We start from the raw sequence: 20,627 nt of genomic DNA, 5'->3' as shown, positions 1-20,627 counted from the left end.
TTACATCAAAAATATTAAAACAGACCAGCTTGAAATGAGTTTATTCTTGTCTGTAGTTATAAAAAGTTATCTCCAAATGGCCATGAGATTATCTGTAATCCTGTCTCCTTACTTTGCTTTTGTTGGGGATATAGATAACTAGACATCTTTTGCTCTTGGTAGGGGCCTTCATGCTCCGTGAGATTATGTTTGCCCCTTCTACTCAACTCCAGTAAGTTTCTTCGAATTTGAAATATTCTAGGAGACTCTTCCAAACCATGTTTTGGAAGAATGTCTCCCTAGAATAAGAACAAATGTATAGTTTTACTCCATTTAAACCTAATCTCTGACAGAACAGTCATGCTCAGCAAATCCAAGAATAAGATCATGTCTACCCAGTGCCCTAACCTTGCTAGGGTATCCAGTGCCCCTACTGTCAGCAGAGGATCGAATCACAAACTTTTCTCCTTTCCTCACTTCTCAGGAAACCATCCACTCCCAGCAGCATTAAAACTGTTCTTGTAGCCTTGCCTGTGCTAAAGTGCTAGTACAAGGATGTTTGGGGGTGGGTTGGGGTGGGGAGAATCTGGGAAGAAGGCCAAGCTCTGTAGCTACTATGAACATAAGGAAGAAGTGCTTCTAACTGGCAAAAGACAGTGTCTGTTTCCTGCCAGGATTCTTCTGTCAGTCTACTCTGAAGGTGATTCTATAAACTCTCCCCAAGGAACTGTTTCCATCTGTACACACAAAAAGAGCTAAGGTCCTTGGAAGAACAGACATGGCCATTTTTTTACGTGGAGGTAAGGCTTAACATCGGTCTGGCAATGTGCTAGCTTGAAAATAGTCAACTATGGTGTGACTGAAGACAGGTTGAGTGGAGAAACTCTGCGTGTAGGAGTATTGTTAGCAGACAGTGACGCAGGTAGGAAAAAGGGTGCAGGCATCTCAGCGGAAGGAGTCTCTCCTTGGTTCCGAAGCTGCAGGATTTGCCGGAGCAAGGCCTTACCTTCTTCCCGGGTCTGAAACAAAGTCAGGCACTATTTCAAAATATGTCCAAGGATATTCTCAAAAACAGGTTCTGAAATACTCATGTAAGTTTCACAAATCAAGGTAGCCTTCCCACTTAACCTTCTTATCCACTTTCTACTCCCAGATCATGGTAAAGATTATATGTTCGAGCCCCAAATCCAAACTCTATTAAATAACTGATACTCACATCATTGAATGCACAACACTTTTGGGCACAAGTTGAAGCTTCATCCCACAGTTTGCACTTAAAATAGTACTGGGCCAGATAGCGGAAAGCTGTGCTCTCCTCCAAGTGTTCCACTATTTCCTAGATAAGGAAAGCAGAGATTACTAAGGTGATAAGAATAATAAGATCAGCAACCCAGTCCTCATGTCCAGGACACATACCCCACAGGTATAGATATCTTGGATATATTTGATGTAACATTGAGCAGCCTGTTCTGACTCAGTCAACTGTTCATGAAGCCTACAAAAGAAATTGGTCTTTAAGTACAAATCAGATCTCAAAGCCTAAATAATGATAAATAGTAACAGCCCATGATTAACACCAAAAAAATGACAACACATTGACGAGTACAAATTTTTACATAAATGGCACACTGGGACCCAGAATAGTATTAGTGCCCAGATGCAAAGTTTTATCAAAGCTTAGATAAGTGATGGCTAACCTTTTGAGCTCGGCATGTCAGCATTTTGAAAAACCCTATCTTAACACTGGTGCCGTGTCACATAAAGAAGTTTTTTGATATTTGCAACCATAGATTTATATTTTTGGTATTTATTTTATATACTTAAATGCCATTTAACAAAGAAAAATCAACCAAAAAAATGAGCGCGTGTCACCTCTGACACGCGTGTCATAGGTTCGCCATCACTGGCTTAGAATCATTACTCTGCTACTGGTAATGGAGAGAGTAAGATTTTTTAAAAAGATAACAAGTAATTCAGGTTTTTTCCTAATAAACCAGAAAAAGAACTGGCATGAATAAAATTGTATTTAAGAACCTCTTTGCCTACTATTTCTGAGTTATTCCTTATTTTCTTAGTCCTTATTAGGAGATCAGTACTTAGTTTTCCTAGACTGCTCTGACATAAAAATTTCATTTCATTCCTTTCAATTCATTCTTGGTTCCTTGCCTAATAGGAAAGCAATTCCCTCTTTAAAGAGAAGTGTCTAAATTTTCAGATCAATATTCATACACGCTGCTACATCCCACATTCATGTAGGATGATGGATAGAAGGCTCACCCACCATACCAGAGAAGCCAAAAGAAATATCAATAGCGTTTTACTCCTTTCACTCACTTTGCAAGTTTCACCAGAGCCATTTTCTCCACATCTCCCACAGCGTAAGCTCGCCAATAACACTGTCAAAAAAATAAACTTGTCACTTTGACCATTGCCCAGGTGCCATGACTAATCACACAAAGGCTCAAGTCCTGCAAGCCTCCCAGAACTTCAGATTTGCAGGATGCAGGCATTTTTACTAAATCTGATAGGTCCAGGCTACATACTGACATTCCCACAGATGATGTCACCCAAGCTTTGCTTTTTGGCCCATTATGTACCTCTAAATATTCAGATTTCCACATGGAGAGACACCAGAATGAAGAGAAGTTACAGAGCACAGATAGCCCCACCCTTCCTCCAAGCAGGAGATTACCACTCAATTCTCAAGGGCTCAATCTCAGATACCTTTTTGGCTTCCACAAGTTGATTGAGTTTCTCATAACATTCTCCTAAAGCAACCAGCATACGAGAGTCATTGGGCCTGAGAGAAAATAGTAGTAGTGTAAGCCAAGACTTACAGATAACTAAAGTCCACCACCACCACTACTGTAGTGATCCCCCTTATTCGAGGTTTCACTTTCCACAGTCAACTGCAGTCCGAAAATATTACATGGACAATTCCAGAAATAAAGTTCTTTTTTTAAAAATATATTTTTATTGATTTTAGAGAGGAAGGGAGAAGGATAGAGAAATAGAAACATCAATGATGAGAGAGAATCACCGATTGGCTGCCTCCTGCATGCCCCCCTACTGGGGATCAAGCCCGTAACCCAGGCATATGCCCTTGGCCAGAATTGAACCTGCGACCCTTCAGTCCGCAGGCCAATGCTCTATTCACTGAGCCAAACCGGCTAGGGCTAAACAGTTCTTAAGTTTTAAATTGCACACCATTCTGAGTAGCATGATGAAATCTCACACCATCTTGCTCCTTCCCATCCAGGACATGAATCATCCCTTTGGCCAGTATATCCACGCTCTATACACTACCCGCCAGTTAGTCACTCAGTAGCCATCAAAAGGGAAAGAAAAGTGTCAGCACTCCCCAAAACAAACACATTGTCAAGTGGCCAGACTTACCGAAGCTGATGGGCCCGTCTATAATAATAAAGGCAGTAAAATGGCATCTTAAGGATTTCATAGGTCTGCCCAAGGCCATACCAGGCTCTGTAGTCCCGCTTATTTACCTCAATGGCATGTCTAAGAAATGGAAGATAGACTGGTAAGACAGCAGAATCAAAGTTAGCAACTTGCAGGCTCAAAAGAGGCTCCTAACATCACAGCAATCAGCTCTACCTAACCTCACAACTAGGAGCTCACCTGTAAGCCTGAATAGCAGCAGATGTGTTCTTCATTTCCATGTACTCATGTCCCATTAGTGTCCAGGCCCCAAGATACCGAGGATTCAATTTCAAGGCTCTTTGGAAATATAAGGCTGCTTTCTCATGCTGAGAACGCAAACTATAATAATTGCCTGATTGAAAAACAAACAAAAAATATGAACAATTAGAAAGGTAAAAATAGAAGTTCACTGCCCTAGCTGGTTTTGTTCAGAGGACAGAGCATCAGCCCACAGACTAAAGGCTCCTGGGTTCGATTCTGGATCCCTGGCCCAGTCAGGGCCCCTGGGGGAGGCAACCAATCAATGTGCCTCTCTCACATCAATCTTTGTCTTTCACATCAATGTTTCTCTCTGTCTCTCCCCCTCCCTTCCACTCTCTAAAAATCAAAAGAAAAATATCCTCAGGTAAGGATTAACAAAAAATTAAATAAGAAATAAAAGTCCACTAAAATAGCATTCAACAGAGTGGACATGAAACCATAACTCATTCCCCCAAATTCCTTGTAGAACAGCCAAATTGTACATAAGGGAAATATCATCGGTCCCTTGGGAAATATATATCATTTATCACACATTCTGGCTTAAAAAAAAAAGTGTTCCCTAACATTGCAAGTTTTTCTTCATTTTATTTTATCTGGATATAGCATTTATCCACATATTTTCTTAAAGGGTAGGACATTTTTAGAGTAAGCTTTATATTTTGGTTTTTCCAACTATATTGCTAGGGTACCTCAAGGGTGAAAAAGGTAGAGCTCTGAGCTCCGCTCCCCCTCAGGAATCAAAGCAGTTATATTATCATTGGTCTTGAAAAAGGCAAGTCAGTCCTGGCTGGGTAGCTCAGTTGGTTAGAGCATCGTCCTGATACACCAAGGTTGTGTGTTTGATTCCCAGTCAGGGCAAATATAAGAATCACCAATGAATGCATAAATATGTGGAACAACAGATCAATGGCTTTCTCTCTGTGTCTCTCTCAAATCAAATCAATAAAATAAAAATTTTAAAAAACAGCAAGTCAGCCTTGGTCAGTGTGGCTCAGTTGATTGAAAGATTGTGAGTTCGATACCCGGTCAGGGCACATAGCCAGATTGCCAGTTCAATCCCCAATAGGGATGCATTCGATCAATGTTTCTCTCTCTGCCCGCCCCCTTCCTTTCTTTCTAACATCAATAAACACATATTCAGATGACAATAAAAAATAAAAGAAGAAAGAAACAGCATGGTATTGGCAGAAAAACAGACACACAGACCAATGGAACAGAATTGAGAGCCCAGAAATAAAAACACATGTATATGGGCAATTAATGTTTGACAAAGAAGCCATAAACATACAATGGAGAAAAGAAAGCCTCCTCAATAAATGGTGCTGGGAAAACTGGAAAGCCACATGCAAAAGAATGAAACTAGATTACAGTTTGTCCCCATGTACAAACATTAATTAAAAATGAATCAAAGACATAAACATAAGCTCTGAAACAATAAATTACATAGAAGAAAACTTGGACAGTCAGTCGGGTTCCAGAGTCCAAACCTTAACTTTTCTTTCCAGAGTCCAAACTCTTCCTTTGCAGGAAAGATGCAGAAGGAAGCAATCAATTCACATCAAGACATAAAAGCAGAAGCAATGACTAAACAACTAGGAGATTCCTGTCATCACTCTATTCTTTTTTTTTTTTATAATATATTTTATTGATTTTTTACAGAGAGGGAGAGAGATAGTTAGAAACATCGATGAGAGAGAAACATCGATCAACTGCCTCCTGCACATCTCCCACTGGGGATGTGCCCGCAACCAAGATACATGCCCTTGACCGGAATCGAACCTGGGACCTTTCAGTCTGCAGGCCGATGCTCTATCCACTGAGCCAAACCGGTTTCGGCCATCACTCTATTCTTAAGTTGTTGCATTCTCTCTAGGTCTTTAGTTTCTTTTTTCTCTCCATCCTTCTTTCTCCTTTCACTTCCTCTGAATTTGCTATAATATGAAAGCTGAAGCATATTCTGTCATATCTAATGTTCCTTATTCTTAAATGTTAATGTAGGCGGACTGAATTCAACAAACATTTATTGATCATCTCTCAGGAACTTTGCTGGACATTACAGATATACTGAGAGAGGAAGAAAAAGTTCAGCCTAGCTGGTTTGGCTCAATGGATAGAACATCGGCCTGTGGACTGAAAGGTCCCAAGTTCGATTCCGGTCAAGGGCATGTACCTTGGTTGTGGGCACATCCCCAGTAGGGAGTGTGCAGGAGGCAGTTGAATTGATGTTTCTCTCTCATCAATGTTTATAACTCTATCCCTCTCTCTTCCTCTCTGTAAAAAATCAGTAAAATTTTTTTTAAGTTAGATTTAAAAAAAAAAAAAAAAGAAGGCACTGTTAGCAATCTGGTTACCCAGTCACCAATTCCTGTTTGTTCTACTTCCTAAATATCTTCTAAATCCTCTCTCTACTCCTTCCACCAATATCTCCTCATCATATGTTTTCATCATCCTGGATTACTGCAAAAGCCTCCTGGCTGGTCTCCCTGGCCCTAGTCTTGCCCTTTTTCTAATCCTCTCAGCACAGTCTCCAGTCATCATTTGAAAAAGAATATCTGAACACTTTTATTACTCTGGCTTAAAATCCTTCAGAAGACTCTCACTGCCTTAAGAATAAAATCCAAACTTTTAGCAAAACAAAAAAGGCTCTTCAAGATCTGGCCCTTTTTTTACATTCCCACCTCCCACACCATGCTTCAGGATGCTGAACTATTTCCAGCATAATGTCTGTTTCACACTTCAATGCCTCTGCACTGCAATGCCCTTCCCAAGTCAATCCTTCTCCCCTACTGAACTCTTTCACTCCTGCCTATTCTTCAAGCATCACCTTCCCTAATCTCAGACTCAATTAGATGCCTTTCCTATGTACTCTCTTTCTTTCTTTTTAAATAAATTTTTGTTGATTTCAGAGAGAGGAAGGGAGAGAAAGAATATCAATGATGAAAGAGAATTATCGATCAGCTGCCTTCTGCATACCCCCTTACCGGGTATTGAACCTGCAACCCCCGGGGAATGTGCCCTGAATGGGAATTGAACCGTGACCGAGCTCAACCACTGCGCCACACTGGCCAGGCCCTATGTTTACCTCAATCATAACACTCAGCCCATTGTTTTATAGCTGTTTTCTTATTGGACTTCCTAAATAGGCAATTAGGGTAGGTAATGCAATACAAAGCACAGTGCCTGGCACTCTGAGTAGAAGATGCTTGAAGATGTTTTCTGAATAAACTGAAGTTCCATCCTCACCTTAATGGACTTTATACTTTATTCATAATGTTCTATACTGAAAGGATCATTCGTTCCTACTCTTACCTATGTTCCCATAGGACTTATTACATATTTTTAATGCTTATCTCCCATGCTAGACTACAACTTCCTCAAGGGCTGGAAATATTCACCGAATAACTGATGAATTGAAATTCTCTCAGTTTATTAACACATCCTGATCTAGAAAGGTACAAATGCATGATCTTGATGCAGTGTCACCAAAGACCCAGAGACAGGTATGTCCCTTTCATCTCCAGGGAATTTAGACTTTCAACCACAACCAATCAAGCTTACTTTTATCCAAGAGTGGCCATTCATCTGTTTGTCAGCTGATTATCAGGCCACACTAGTATGGCCAAGTACATAGGACAGTGATGGCAAACCTATGACACGTGTGTCAGAGGTGACACGCGAACTCATTTTTTTGATTTTTCTTTGTTAAATGGCATTTAAATAGCCCTAACCGGTTTGGCTCAGTGGATAGAGCGTCAGCCTGCGGACTCAAGGGTCCCAGGCTCGATTCCGGTCAAGGGCATGTACCTTGGTTTCGGGCACATCCCCAGTAGGGAGTGTGCAGGAGGCACCTGATGGATGTTTCTCTCTCATCAATGTTCTAACTTTCTATCCCTCTCCCTTCCTCTCTAAAAAATCAATAAAATATATTTATAATAAATAAATAAATGGCATTTAAATATGTAAAATAAATATCAAAAATATAAGTCTTTGTTTTACTATGGTTGCAAATATCAAAAAATTTCTATATGTGACACGGCACCAGAGTTAAGTTAGGGTTTTTCAAAATGCTGACACGCTGAGCTCAAAAGGTTCGCCATCACTGACATAGGACCATGGTTCATAACCAGAGATGATTCTGACCCAAGAGGTTATTTGGCAATACTGCAAATATTTTTTTAATATATTTTTATTTATTTCAGAGAGGAATGGAGAGGGAGAGAGAGAGAGAAACATCAATAATGAGAATCACTGATGGGCTGCCTCCTGCACGCTTCCTACTGGGGATCTAGCCTGCAACCCCAGGCATATGCCCTTGACCAGAATCAGACCAGGGACCCCTCAGTCCGCAGACCTACGCTGTATCCACTGTGCCGAACTGAGTAGGGCACCTGTAAATATTTTTTATCGGCACAACTAGGGGAAGGGAGCAGTGGGTAGAGGCTACGGATACTGCTAATACCCTACAATGCATAGGACAGCCCTCCACAAAAATATTGTTACCCCAAAGTGTCATAAATGCCAAGATTGAGACACCCCAATACAGAGAAACAGGTACTCTCATCTCTTTTCATAGGATTGGAAATTCTTACAAATTTTTCTTTTTAAGAGAAGGAGAGAGAGAAAGAGAACATCCATCAGTTGCCTCCTGCATACACCCAACTAGGGTTAAAGCCCACAACCAGGGCATGTGCCCTGACTGGGAATCCAACCAGCAACCTCTTTTTTTTTTTCTTAAATATATTTTATTGAATTTTTACAGAGAGGAAGGGAGAGGGATAGAGAGTTAGAAACATCGATGAGAGAGAAACATCAATCAGCTGCCTCCTGGGGATGTGCCTGCAACCAAGGTACATGCCCTTGACTGGAATCGAACCCAGGACTCTTCAGTCCGCAGGCCGATGCTCTCCACTGAGCCAAACCAATTAGGCCAACCAGCAACCTCTTGATGCACAGGATGACACCCAACCAACTGAGCCACACCAGCTAAGGCCTTACAAACTTTTTAGTAGTACTAAAGTTTAAAATATATATATATACACTTTTGATCTATTATACAGAAATAATTGCATTAACATGCAAAAATAAATGTACACATACAAAAATGTTTCCTGAAGCAATTTTTATATTAAGTAAAATGATGGTACATCTATATAAAATATTAGATCACCATCAAAAATAATAAAAATCGCCGAAACCGGTTTGGCTCAGTGGATAGAGCGTCTGCCTGCGGACTGAAAGGTCCCAGGTTCGATTCCGGTCAAGGGCATGTACCTGGGTTGCGGGCACATCCCCAGTGGGGGATGTGCAGGAGGCGGCTGATCGATGTTTCTCTCTCATCGATGTTTCTGACTCTCTATCTCTCTCCCTTCCTCTCTGTAAAAAAATCAATAAAATATATTTTAAAAAAATAATAATAATAAAAAAAATCTAGATGTACTACAATAAAAAAAGAAAAAGATATATTAAGTTAAAAAAAAGGAAGTTACAAAGCAGTGTGTATAATGATATAGTTTTTACAAACAAACTGTACACACACACTTGCACACACACATTTTTTGTATTCACACAGAAAAATATTCTGGAGTCACGTTCTCCAAACAATCTTGGGGATGGGGTTATAGTGAGCTTTCACATTCTACTGTATATAATTTTGTTACCTTTGACACTTTTATACTGTTGCTATTTTTATACTTGTATTATTTACAATAAAAGTAAATCTTAAAAGAAAAAGAATAATGATTCTTACCAATTACACAGCAAGTTTCTACACGATATTTATCAATCTCACAGAGGTTGTGAGCCAGATAACTCAACTCAGATTTCATGCTCTGGAAGAAAAGAAAAGACAGTCTAAGCATGAAAAATGAACCTCTTAAATTATTTTTCTTGTAGTTAATGCAACTGGGTGACAATCCAACCCAGATGAAAGCACAAAAGAGCTTAATCAAGTCCAAGTAAAGGAAGCAGCTCACCCTGACATAAAGAAGGTTGGAGAATGTATCCATATTCTCAATCCTATAAGGGTCTTGTTTCCTTAGCTCATTAAAAATAGAGAGGGCTTTATCAATATCTGCAGAAAGAACATAGTTCAGAAAACAACACAGTGATACTTTCAGGTTTTGAAGAATTTCATTGTCCTTGTTCACTTACCTCTGATATTGTGATAGGCAACTGCAATTTGGGAAACAATATAAGAGCTCTTAGAAAAGCCCACATCAATGAGATTCTGATACTTTTGCAGGGCCTCCTCTATCAACTGCAATTCTGTGTATATATGAGCCAGAAAAAACTCTTTCATCCAGGTGTCTGGCAAAGACAGGAACTTCAGCTGGCAGCAGGAGAGAGAGGAACACACTTAATATATTTTCACCTCTCCCAAAAGAACATCAAGGAACTATTTTTATTGTCTAAAGCAGCGATTTTCAACCAGTGTGCCACAAGAGGCACAGTGTTGTGCCGAAAGAATTTTTAAAACGTGCAACACCTGACTATTTAGTCAGGGGCACTGACCCCTTTTCCCTTAGACTGTCAAATTAAAAAAGTGACAAGAGTTAACACAACAGTACCCGCCTGGTATGAATGACCCAAAATTATATCTATTTTTTTTTTGTCAGATAGACAAAAATTGTATTTTTTAGTGTGCCACAGAATTTTAGTAATTAGTTCATGTGTGCCATGAGATGAAAAAGCTTGAAAATCACTTGTCTAAAGGTGTTTATCATGGGAAATTTTATTATAGCACCTAATAATGGACACAGGGCATTTCAAGTGTAATAGGATTTATAAGCACAATGGGGAGGAAAGGCCCAGTTCGGGAAGGCTTCAAAGAATAAATAGGGCCGAAACCGGTTTGGCTCAGTGGATAGAGCGTCGGCTTGAGGACTGAAAGGTCCCAGGTTCGATTCCGGTCAAGGGCATGTACCTGGGTTGCGGGCACATCCCCAGTAGGAGATGTGCAGGAGGCAGCTGGTCGATGTTTCTCTCTCATCGATGTTTCTAGCTCTCTATCTCTCTCCCTTCCTCTCTGTGAAAAATCAATAAAATATATTAAAAAAAAAAAAAGAATAAATAGGATTTGAGGTGTCTTGGAGGGTGGGTAGATTTGAATAGAAAAAAGGGGAGAGGAAGAGAAAAAAATGAACATTCTAGGCAAGGACAACATAAAAAAAAGAAAAACAGTTATGATGAATGTGGGTGAAGAGGTTGATGAAACTAGGTTGTTTGAAGGGAAGCTTTGTGCTGGGACGAAGTGGAAAAATAAGACTGAAATGGTAGGGTGGTTCCTATAGTGCAATAGGAAATGGTATGCAATAGGAAACCACTGAATTTTTATGCAAGAGAATCATGATGACACGGGTGTTTTGAGAATAAATTTGGAAACCGTATGCAGAAGGGCTTGGAAAAGGAAGTGTAAAGATGGGAAAGCTAGATAGAAAGTATATATTACTTATAAGAAATCCAAATTGGAAATAAACAAGATGGCAAATGAAGCCAAAAGCAAGAGATGGATACAAAAAGAAACCATGGCATGTCTAGTGGTTGAATAGATAAAGGAGATAAGAGAAAGGGAAGAGGCAAATATGATTCTGAGGCATTAAGACTGGGTGTCTTGAGAAATAGTGATGCTAATGAGAATCTATCAAGTTGAGAGAAAGAGCCTGGCCTGTGGTTGAATGTCAGCCTATGAACCAGGAGGTCATGGTTTGATTCCCAGTCAGGGCACATACCTGGGTTGCAGGCTCAATCCCCTATAGGGGTGTGCAGGAGGCATCTGATCAATGGTTCTCTCTTATCATTGATGTTTCTATCTCTCTCTCCCTCTCCCTTCCTCTCTGAAATCAATAAAAATATATTTTTAAAAAATAAAAAAAAAACTAATATTTAAAAAAAAGTTGGGAGAGAGAATTTGGTAGGTAAGATGAAAAATCTACTTTTGTGTATTATGAATTCAGAGATAAAACAAACTTTCAATGAAAGTCTAGTAGGCAGTTAGATAGGTGAATATAAGTAAACAAAGGTTTCAGACACAGACTTAGTAGCATATATCATTAGCAGAAACCAACCAGACTTTGGCTCTTCAGAGCAAACAAAAAGAAATGTGTTGTCATTTCCATTAACTACTGAAGAACAGCAAATAAACTGTATAGACAATATCCTCTAATAATGACTAGTAAAATGATTGCAGTTTATAAAGCAATTTCATATACATTTCCTTAATTAACAAATCTCTGTATCTTCTCAGAGTCCTATGAGCTCAGCAGAGACTTAAAATGTTTTAAATATGATCCCTTTTTAAAATATCTATTTTTAATTGATTTCAGAGAGGAAGGGAAAGGGGGAGAGAGAGAGAAACATCAATGATGAGAGAGAATCATCAATTGGCTGCCTACTGCATGCCCCCCACCGGGAACACAGCCCCAACCCAAGCATGTGCCTTGATGGGGAATCGAACCATGACCTCCTAGTTCATACATAGGTGTTAACCACTGAACAACACCGGCTGGGATAAATATGATCCTTGATATCAGAGGAACCTTTCCTATAATAGCATCTTTGAAATTAAGAGAGAAACTGTAACAGCATTTAGTCTATAAAATAAGTTACAGTAAAACTTGAATGTGAACACATGAATATGAAAAGATATCTATAATAATAAAAGTGTAATATGCTAATTAGACCGGACAGCCAAATGGCCTCCAGACATCATTCCAGATGAAGCCACCATGGCAGGGGCTGAGGCAGAGGCGGTTATGGGCGATCAGGCAGGCAGGCAGAGTGGTTAGGGGCAATCAGGCAGGCAGGCAGGAGAGCAGTTAGGAGCCAGCGTTCCTGGATTGCGAGAGGGATGTCCTACTGCCGGTAGTCAGTATCCCCCGAGGGGTCCCAGATTGTGAGAGGGTGCAAGCTAGGCCGAGGGACCCCCCCCCCCCGCAATACACGAATTTTGTGCACCAGGCCTCTAGTCTATAATAATAAAAGCATAATATGCTAATTAGATCAGACGACCTTCCAGACGAAAGCAGGGGCTGTGAGGGAAGCCCGGGTCCTGAGTCCCGGGTGCCTGCCGGCAGCTAGAGGGAAGCCCAGGTCCTGGGTGCCAGAGGGAAGCCGGTGCCAGCAGCCGGGGGAAAGAAGGCCTACTCTTGCACGAATTTCGTGCATCGGGCCTCTAGTCCTAATATAATTGGATGCAAATCCAACAGCAACTACCAAACAAGAGCTAGACATTTGTCTTTCAAATGAAGACCTGAAGAGCGAAATCCCAGCAGTGAAAGAGACCAGAGAAGGAGCAAAGAGCTAGCTATATAATCAAAGGCTTAGCAAACCTCTCTCCACCAACCCATTACTGCAGAATTATATAAAACTTGAAGCACAGACTTTTTCACATAGCTCATCTTTTTAAAAATTTTTTTATTGATTTCTGAGAGGAAGGGAGAGGGAGAGAGACAGAAACATCAATGATGAGAGAGAATCATTGACTGACTGCCTCCTGCACGCTCCCCACTGGGAATTGAGCCCACAACCTGGGCATGTGCCCTTGATGGTAATCAAACCCAGGACCCTTCAATCGCAGGTGACACTCTAACCCAGGGATGGGCAAACTTTTTGACTCGAGGGCCACAATGGGTTCTTAAACTGGACCGGAGGGCCGGAACAAAAGCATGGATGGAGTGTTTGTGTGAACTAATATAAATTCAAAGTAAACATCATTACATAAAAGGGTACGGTCATTTTTTTTTTTAGTTTTATTCATTTCAAACGGGCCGGATCCGGCCCACGGGCCGTAGTTTGCCCGCGGCTGCTCTAACCACTGAGAAAACCAGCTAGGGCCACATAGCTCATCTTAACTTACCATCTCTTTGTCTGTAATCAAGTTACAGAGTTCTAGCCAGGCTCCCCAGTGCAAAGGTAAAACATGAGTAGCCTCCACAAATACATCAATGGCCTCTTTCACCAAGTCCAGTTTTCGAAGCACAACACCATACCTAGGAAAGAAGGAAACAATCACAGAAGGTAATGCTCTATAACAGCTCTCTTCTGCTCAGGAGAGTATGTTATAGAAAGTTCCAACTTACTCCAACACTTACAGATAAAGGCCAAAACCATCAAGTTCCCGAGCTTGGTGCTTTTTGCTGAGCTCCACTCTCAATTCTCTAAGAGCCTCATTTTTTACTTGTCCTTTTTCCAGGGGGCCTAGAAAAGAAACAAAGTCTCTGATCTAAGAGAAAGCTGCTGGTCTTCATTTTATAGACCTAATATTCCTTTTGGCATCAAACAGCTACACCTGAAACTTCCAGCAAGCACTCACAAGTGGTCAATATCTTACACAACTTTTTTTTTTTTTTAATATATTTTATTGAATTTTTACAGAGAGGAAGGGAGAGAGATAGAGAGTTAGAAACATCGATGAGAGAGAAACATCGATCAGCTGCCTCCTGCACATCTCCTACTGGAGATGTGCCTGCAACCCAGGTACATGCCCTTGACCAGAATTGAACCTAGGACCTTTCAGTCCACAGGCCGACGCTCTAGCCACTGAGCCAAACCGGTTTCGGCACACAACTTTTTTCCCCCAAAAAATAACAACTGATAACTGGTCTGCAGTCATATTTTGTTAGGCCCACACAGGTTTTTAAAGTTTTGAATTAGTATCAACATTTAAAAATCAGAAGCCTCAACTAGAAATCTGAATTTCCAGCTTCAGGTTGCAGGGAATGGAGTAGAGTCAGAGAAGAAAGCCTTGACAACAGCAGGCCACAAAGCAGCCCTCAGCTGCAGCTGGGAGACAATCAGCCAGTTGTGCCATCTAATTTCCAATAGCCCTCCTCGGACCACTTCACACATTTGTCCTACCTGCCTGGCTTCTATAGGCATTTGTGTGTGCGACCCCTGCTTTAATCTAAAAGGTAAAAAAAAGAAATTCATACCTAGGCTATCAACTGTTTCATCATCCTTCTTCTTTTCTCCAGACTGTAAGAGAAAATCCACACATAGGTCTTTTGACCAGTTTATTCTGAACCTGTTCTAAAACTAGCAGCCTGATTCTACCTAAAGGGCCCCAAACCAACCAAAATGGCATCTACTATGTATTGGTCACTAATTTTAAGTAACTATTCAGGGGCTCCCATTGGTCAAATCTGGAATAATTTGAGCACCAAATAATGAAGTACTGTAATGAATTATATAAATAATTAAAAATAAAAGAATCCTTAAGTCCATACTAGGTAAATAGATAAGTGGAAAGAGAAGGAAAGGCTCTTGCTTAGAACAGAATGCCAAATGAGGAGCAGTAAATGTGGAGAGTGCTAGAGGGGAAAATCATCATTTTGCAACATCATAGTAAAAAATACTTCAGGCAAGAATTAACAATGAATTTCTTGACTAATGGATATTTAAGTTGTTCACATTTTGGGGGTATTACAAAAAAATATTTCAATGAACAGAGGTATTTAAAGTTACTTAAAGTAGAATTGCTTGGTCATAGTATTTCAAATTAACATAATCTACCCAAACTGACTTCAAATAGGGGCGTGGGGGGGAGTCTACTGCCTCGCACCTTTGTCAATAATGAATATTATCAGTTTTTAAAATATTTTCTTTCATAGCATTACTTTTTTAACTTTATGACTTCTTTATTGTCAAACATTTATAAAGTACATTCACCAAATAGGTTATTGCTATGCTATTTAAAAGGTTTAACTTTTTCCACTTGGTTCAAATGGCCCTCACCAGGTATCTAGAATACATGTACAGGAAATAGGCTTTCTTGCTATTGCAACCATGCAGGAAATGTGCTGCCCGATCGTACTCTTTAACATCAAAGTAGGCTTTGGCCAGGGTGTAAGCATCCATATCCTGGGCATCTTCCTAGAAGAGACAAATTTTTGTAAATGGTTGGGAGTAAGACAAAAAAGTTCAAATCCAATTTTAAGATGTAAGAAGAAATAATTTTTCTCTCCTTTTCCTCCTCCCAAAACCATATATATAATGAAGTAAAGTCAGATAACTTTTTCTTCAAAATAAAAAGTTATGGGAGCCCAGCTACAGTGGCTTGGTGGTCGAGCATCGACCTATGAACCAGGAGATCCCGGTTCGGTTCCCAGTCAGGGCACATGATGTGGGGGGGGGGGAGGGGGGGGTCTATAACCTGGGCATGTACCCACCCAGACCGGGAATCAACCAGCGACCTTTCAGTGCATCCTTCTCACATCATTGATGTTTCTATCGCTCTCTCTCCCTCTCCCTTCCTCTCTGAAATCAATAAAAATACAACTTTTTTAAAGTTAGAGGAAAAAATAAAAATTTGTAAAATATTAAACCAACACACTCAGAAACTTGTATTGTTTCTGCAAATGTGGAAGTTGTATAGGCTTTAGTACTAAGGACCTATATTCAAATTCTAACTCTTTGATTTTCTGACTTCATGACATCAGTAGGAAAGTTACTTAGCTTCTCTGAGTATTCACTTCTTCATCTGTAAATGGAGCCAATAATATAGATTTGACATGAGGGAAAAGGTGAAAGAGAAAGTCGTGGAAAATGTCTGGCATTAATATTTGGCATTCCCTTCCTTCCCCAGGCTTTTAAATTTCTACATAAATGCAATATACTGCAGTTACTTATACTTTTTGTACTTCAAGAACATTTTGACATATTAGTAGTGCAAAAAACTACAATACAGCTATAATTCTCTATGTGAAAAAATGAAATAATGCATATTTAGGTTAAACACATATAATCCACATCCCAAACTCTAGGGATAAGTTGATTAAAATTTTAATAATTTCATTCTCCTCATCCTTCTTGCCCCAAATATTACCAGCACAAAACAGGAACCAAAACATACTCAGTGTTTTCTTCACTGGATGAACGAACGTGTCTTACATGTGGCTCTTCAGCTTAGGATTCTGGTGGCCCTCTTCATATCCACTTACCATTTGCTTATTTCTTCCCCTGCCCCCTCTCAACCTACATTACACCTTTTTAAAAATATGTTTTTATTTATTTTAGAGAGAAAGGTAGGAAGAGAGAGGGAAGGAGGGAGAGGAAGAAGAAGAGGGAGAGGGAAAAGAAGAGAAACAGAGATCTGCTGCCTCCCACAAGCACCACCGGACCAGGGAATCAAGCCTGTGACCTGGGCATGTACCCACCCGGCCGGGAATGGACCAGCGACCTTTCAGTGCACCGGAGGGCACTCAACCAACTGCACCACACCAGCCAGGCTGCATTATACCTTTCAGAGTAAAAAATATTCATTGTGTTTAAAGGGAGGGAGGAATCAAGTAACAAAACGGATTGTGATGAAAAGCATTCAGGCTACATAGTCTATGTAAACACATGTACTATAGGTGACATAAAATATATTCACATCTCTTTTATTTTTTTAAATATATTTTTATTTATTTCAGAGAGGAAGGGAGGAGGAAAGAAAGATAGAAACATCAATGATGAGAGAGAATCATTGATTGGCTGCCTCCTGCACACCCTGTACTGGGGATGGAGCCCACAACCTGGGCATGTGCCCTTGACTGGAATCGAACCCGGGACCCTTCAGTCCACAGGCCGACGCTCTGTCCACTGAGCCAAACCAGTTAGGGCCACATCTCCTTTAATTCCCTCAATATCCCCATAAAGTAAATACCATTATCCGCATTTCACAGATGAGGAAACGGGTTCAGGAGGTTAAATTGCCGATGGTCCCTAGTGTGGCTGAGACCTGAACCCAGAGCTGTGCGGATCCAAAGCCAGTTCCGCACTGTTGTAAAAACCTCCGATTCTGGCTCATTGTCTAGGCTGGGCTACAAAAGCTAAAGGGCTGAAATCTTAAGCGAGGATTGTTTGCTTATTCTCTCCAGCTTAAGTAAACGCACCACCGGATCTTTCCTAGCTCAACACAACCACACAGACAAAAAGCGCTTAAAACGCCCAGCTCTTGAAATGCTCGCATTCCTTTTACAAACATCCCTGCGAAGTAAGCAGTCGGCTTCCTCCGGCGACAAGTCATTACCTCTGGGGTCGATGGGGAGCAGTCCTTACCTCTGTCATAGGCGGAGGCGGCTGCAGCTCGACTAGAGGCAACGCCGGGAGGGAGAAGGCCAACTCCGCGGACCTAGAACACCCCGCAAACTCAATCAGCTCCACCAGCCCCCCAAGGCCAAGGACCCAAGCCCGGTCCCGCCCCACCCCGGCATCTCACCATTTGCTGCTGTGCAGTAGGCCCCGCTCTCGGGTAAGGCCAGCGATAAGTAGCAGCTGCTTTTTAATTTCCCGCAAGTTTGAGAAATCGCCACTAGCTGACAAGATGGGTACCCCCGGAGCGGTCAGGGCCACCGGGACTACCGAGGGGCTCGCAGCCATCTTTCTGTCTCAGCCGCTCCAGCCAATCAGCAGCGACGATGCTAGCTGCGCTCCGGCACCAAAAAAGTTTGCCTGTGATTGGTGCGCTCTTGCTCCGGGACAACCAATCAGAGCTCTCACTTCTCACAACGTCACCGAGAGGCCGGGAAAGAGGAGACCATTACTTCCCCGATTGGCCAAGAGCTACTGGGGCGGGAAAATTAGAAGCAGGACAGGGAGGTGGGGAAGCCACGATCTCTGGGCGTGGCTGAGAGGAAGAAGGGACTGGGAAAGGTGGACTGGAAAACGGGAGGTGGGAATAGGAACCAGAAAGAGGGCAGAAGAGGGCGTGCCCTGCACCTTTGGGATGATGTGATTGGACTAAAGGTGAAAAGAGTGTAGTTTGTGAGCGGATCCTGTGCCATGATGAACCAAAGTGATGCAGGTGTCTAACGAATCCTTGCAGAACAACTTACATCTTTGCCACCACCCCCCTACTCGATGAATACAATCCCTTGCAAAACTCCGGGGTGACATGTTGTCTTTCCTACCTCGCCATGCTGCTGGTTGTTTAGACTCAATGCCCCAAGTCCGGCCTTCTTTCTTGCGTTGCCTCTAGTCGAGCTGCAGCTGCCTCCGTCTGCTCCAGAGGTAAGAACTGCTCCCCATCAACCCAAAACGTCGTGACCTGTCACTGGAGGGGAGCAGACTGCTTATTTCGCAGGAATGTTTGTAAAAGGAATTCAAGCATTTAAGGAGCTGGGTGTTTTCAGCGATTTTATGTGTGGTTGTGTTGTGATCCCTGCTCTGGCCAACAGATGGAGCCATCCCCTCCCTCCCCACGCTTCAAACCGCTCGAGAAGAAGAGCGGTTGCTTAAAAGCCATGTGGTCCGCAGATGGGAGAACTGTGACCATCCCAACACTGGAGGCCAAAGAAGGGCGAGGACTGACAGGAAGAAGTTATTACAAATAAACCCAGCGAGGACTGAAAGACAGTCCGTTTCCCAGCAGGGTTTTGGCATTCTTGACATTTTGAACTGGTTCTTTGTTGGGAATGGGGGAGGGCCGTCCTGTGCCATTGTGAGATGTTTAGTATCCCTGGCCTCTACCCTAGATATTGGTAGCATGCTCCTCCCCTAAGCTGTGACAACCGAAAATGTCTCAGACATTGCCAAATGCCTGGGGAAGGAGGGGCAAAATCATCCCTATTTGAGAACCACTAGTTTGGGCCAGTAATGGTGTTGGGGCAGTGGTCTATGTAGAATGGGGGGTGTACTTTGAGGGCCACCTGCCCTGAAAGCTCAATTTCCAATGCTTGGTAGTTGTGGGAAGAGCCTTAAAACAAGGAAACTAGCCCCCCTCACCTGATGAGTAGGAAAAGCTAAGAGGGTCACAAAGAAAAAGGGAGAGAGCAAATGTGAATTTGAAACATACATTCTTAAGATTATTCTATGAGGTGGGGGTTATTTGTATATACTAGTAAAAGCCCAGCCACCGTTAAGGCAGAAAGACCAGTCACTATGACGTGCACTGACCACCAGGGGGCAGATGCTCAACACAGGAGCTGCTCCCTGGTGGTCAGTGGGCTCCCACAGCCGGAGCACCACTCAGCTCAGCTGGAAGTCTGGCTCATGGCTAGCAAGCATAGTGGTGGTGGCGGAAGCCTCTCCTGCCTCAACAGCAGTGCTCCAAGGAGCAGCGAGCCAAGCAGTAAGGAGCCGTAAGGAGCGAGGGGTCCCAGATTGGGAGAGGAATGTCCAACTGCCAGTGTAGACCCATGTGCTAGGATGTGGGCAGAATTAAAAAGTTGAAAATACAGATGGACATTAACCTGCCTCCCCGCAGCTTGGGAAAGGTTGAGTCATAGTCTTCTGGGGATGAAGAATATGAAGATGATAAGCAGCCTGAGCACTGGGGAAAAATGTGTTTTTAATAGCTGTGATGACCATCTAAGCTATTATGGCCCCATCTTTACTGATCTAAGCTCATACTTAAATGGAAATTTACTTGAAAAGCCCTTTCTTTGCATAATGGAAAGGCAGGCTTGTCCAATTCCATCTCCCCAAGGTAATAGCCCCAGGATGTAATGGGAGACCTCCCTACCAGCCCTGCTCATCAGGGGCTTGCAGCCTCGGTACCCCCCCTTCTCAGTGTCCTTCATCCCTGTTACTCAATAAGGTCCCCCTAAGGATGCCTCACCTCCAAGGTCACTGTTGAGAACTGTTAGGAAGCAGGATAATTGATCAGGCTGACATCATTGTGTTGCTCAGCCTCTTTATCTCAGGAAGATGTTCCAGAAGGGCTTCCACTGCAGGGGTAACAGGCCGAGCCTCATTGCAGCAGGCTTCCCACTGGGTAGGCAAGAATGGTGACTTCCCCCAGGACAGCCACAGGACCCCACACCAGGCTACCCATGATTCCAAGCTGGGTGTGGCTCCATCCTTACCTAACCTGGCAACTCCTGCTTTCCTGCACTGCTCTAGTCCCTACCAAAGGGGGGCAGGAGGGAGTTAATATTTTTTAACTACTAAAGTGAATATTTACTTAGAATAATAAAAGAAGTCATACAAATGACACATTTAAGAAAACTGACAAATAGGACAAACGTTAC

At 42.1% G+C, this 20,627-nt stretch overlaps 1 protein-coding gene across 4 annotated transcripts; it reads right to left on the bottom strand.

Annotated features, from left to right (window-relative positions):
- Window positions 1-12: 12 nt before the first annotated feature.
- On the bottom strand, window positions 13-18,041 carry CDC23 (cell division cycle 23). 4 transcript variants are annotated; one of them, XM_006086535.3, is made up of 16 exons: window positions 17,876-18,041; window positions 17,716-17,788; window positions 15,409-15,546; window positions 14,607-14,649; window positions 13,767-13,872; window positions 13,532-13,664; window positions 9,829-10,006; window positions 9,651-9,748; window positions 9,425-9,506; window positions 3,616-3,769; window positions 3,376-3,495; window positions 2,704-2,779; window positions 2,314-2,375; window positions 1,396-1,474; window positions 1,196-1,315; window positions 13-998 (listed from the first exon to the last, which is right to left on the bottom strand). In XM_006086535.3, exons 1-16 carry the CDS (start codon window positions 18,034-18,036, stop codon window positions 828-830), a joined length of 1,794 nt encoding a protein of 597 aa, XP_006086597.1. In that variant the 5' UTR covers window positions 18,037-18,041; the 3' UTR covers window positions 13-827. The 4 variants fall into 4 exon arrangements, with proteins under 4 accessions (XP_006086597.1, XP_023607889.1, XP_023607890.1 ...); XM_023752121.1 differs by having other exon boundaries at window positions 17,687-17,788; window positions 17,876-18,029; XM_023752122.1 differs by lacking the exon at window positions 17,716-17,788 and having other exon boundaries at window positions 17,876-18,000.
- Between the last annotated feature and the right edge of the window lie 2,586 nt (window positions 18,042-20,627).

The sequence above is a fragment of the Myotis lucifugus genome, unplaced genomic scaffold, assembly GCF_000147115.1.
Source record: "Myotis lucifugus unplaced genomic scaffold, Myoluc2.0 scaffold_28, whole genome shotgun sequence".
In the NCBI taxonomy this organism is placed as follows: domain Eukaryota; kingdom Metazoa; phylum Chordata; class Mammalia; order Chiroptera; family Vespertilionidae; genus Myotis; species Myotis lucifugus.
This window is presented reverse-complemented; position numbering and strand designations above follow the sequence as displayed.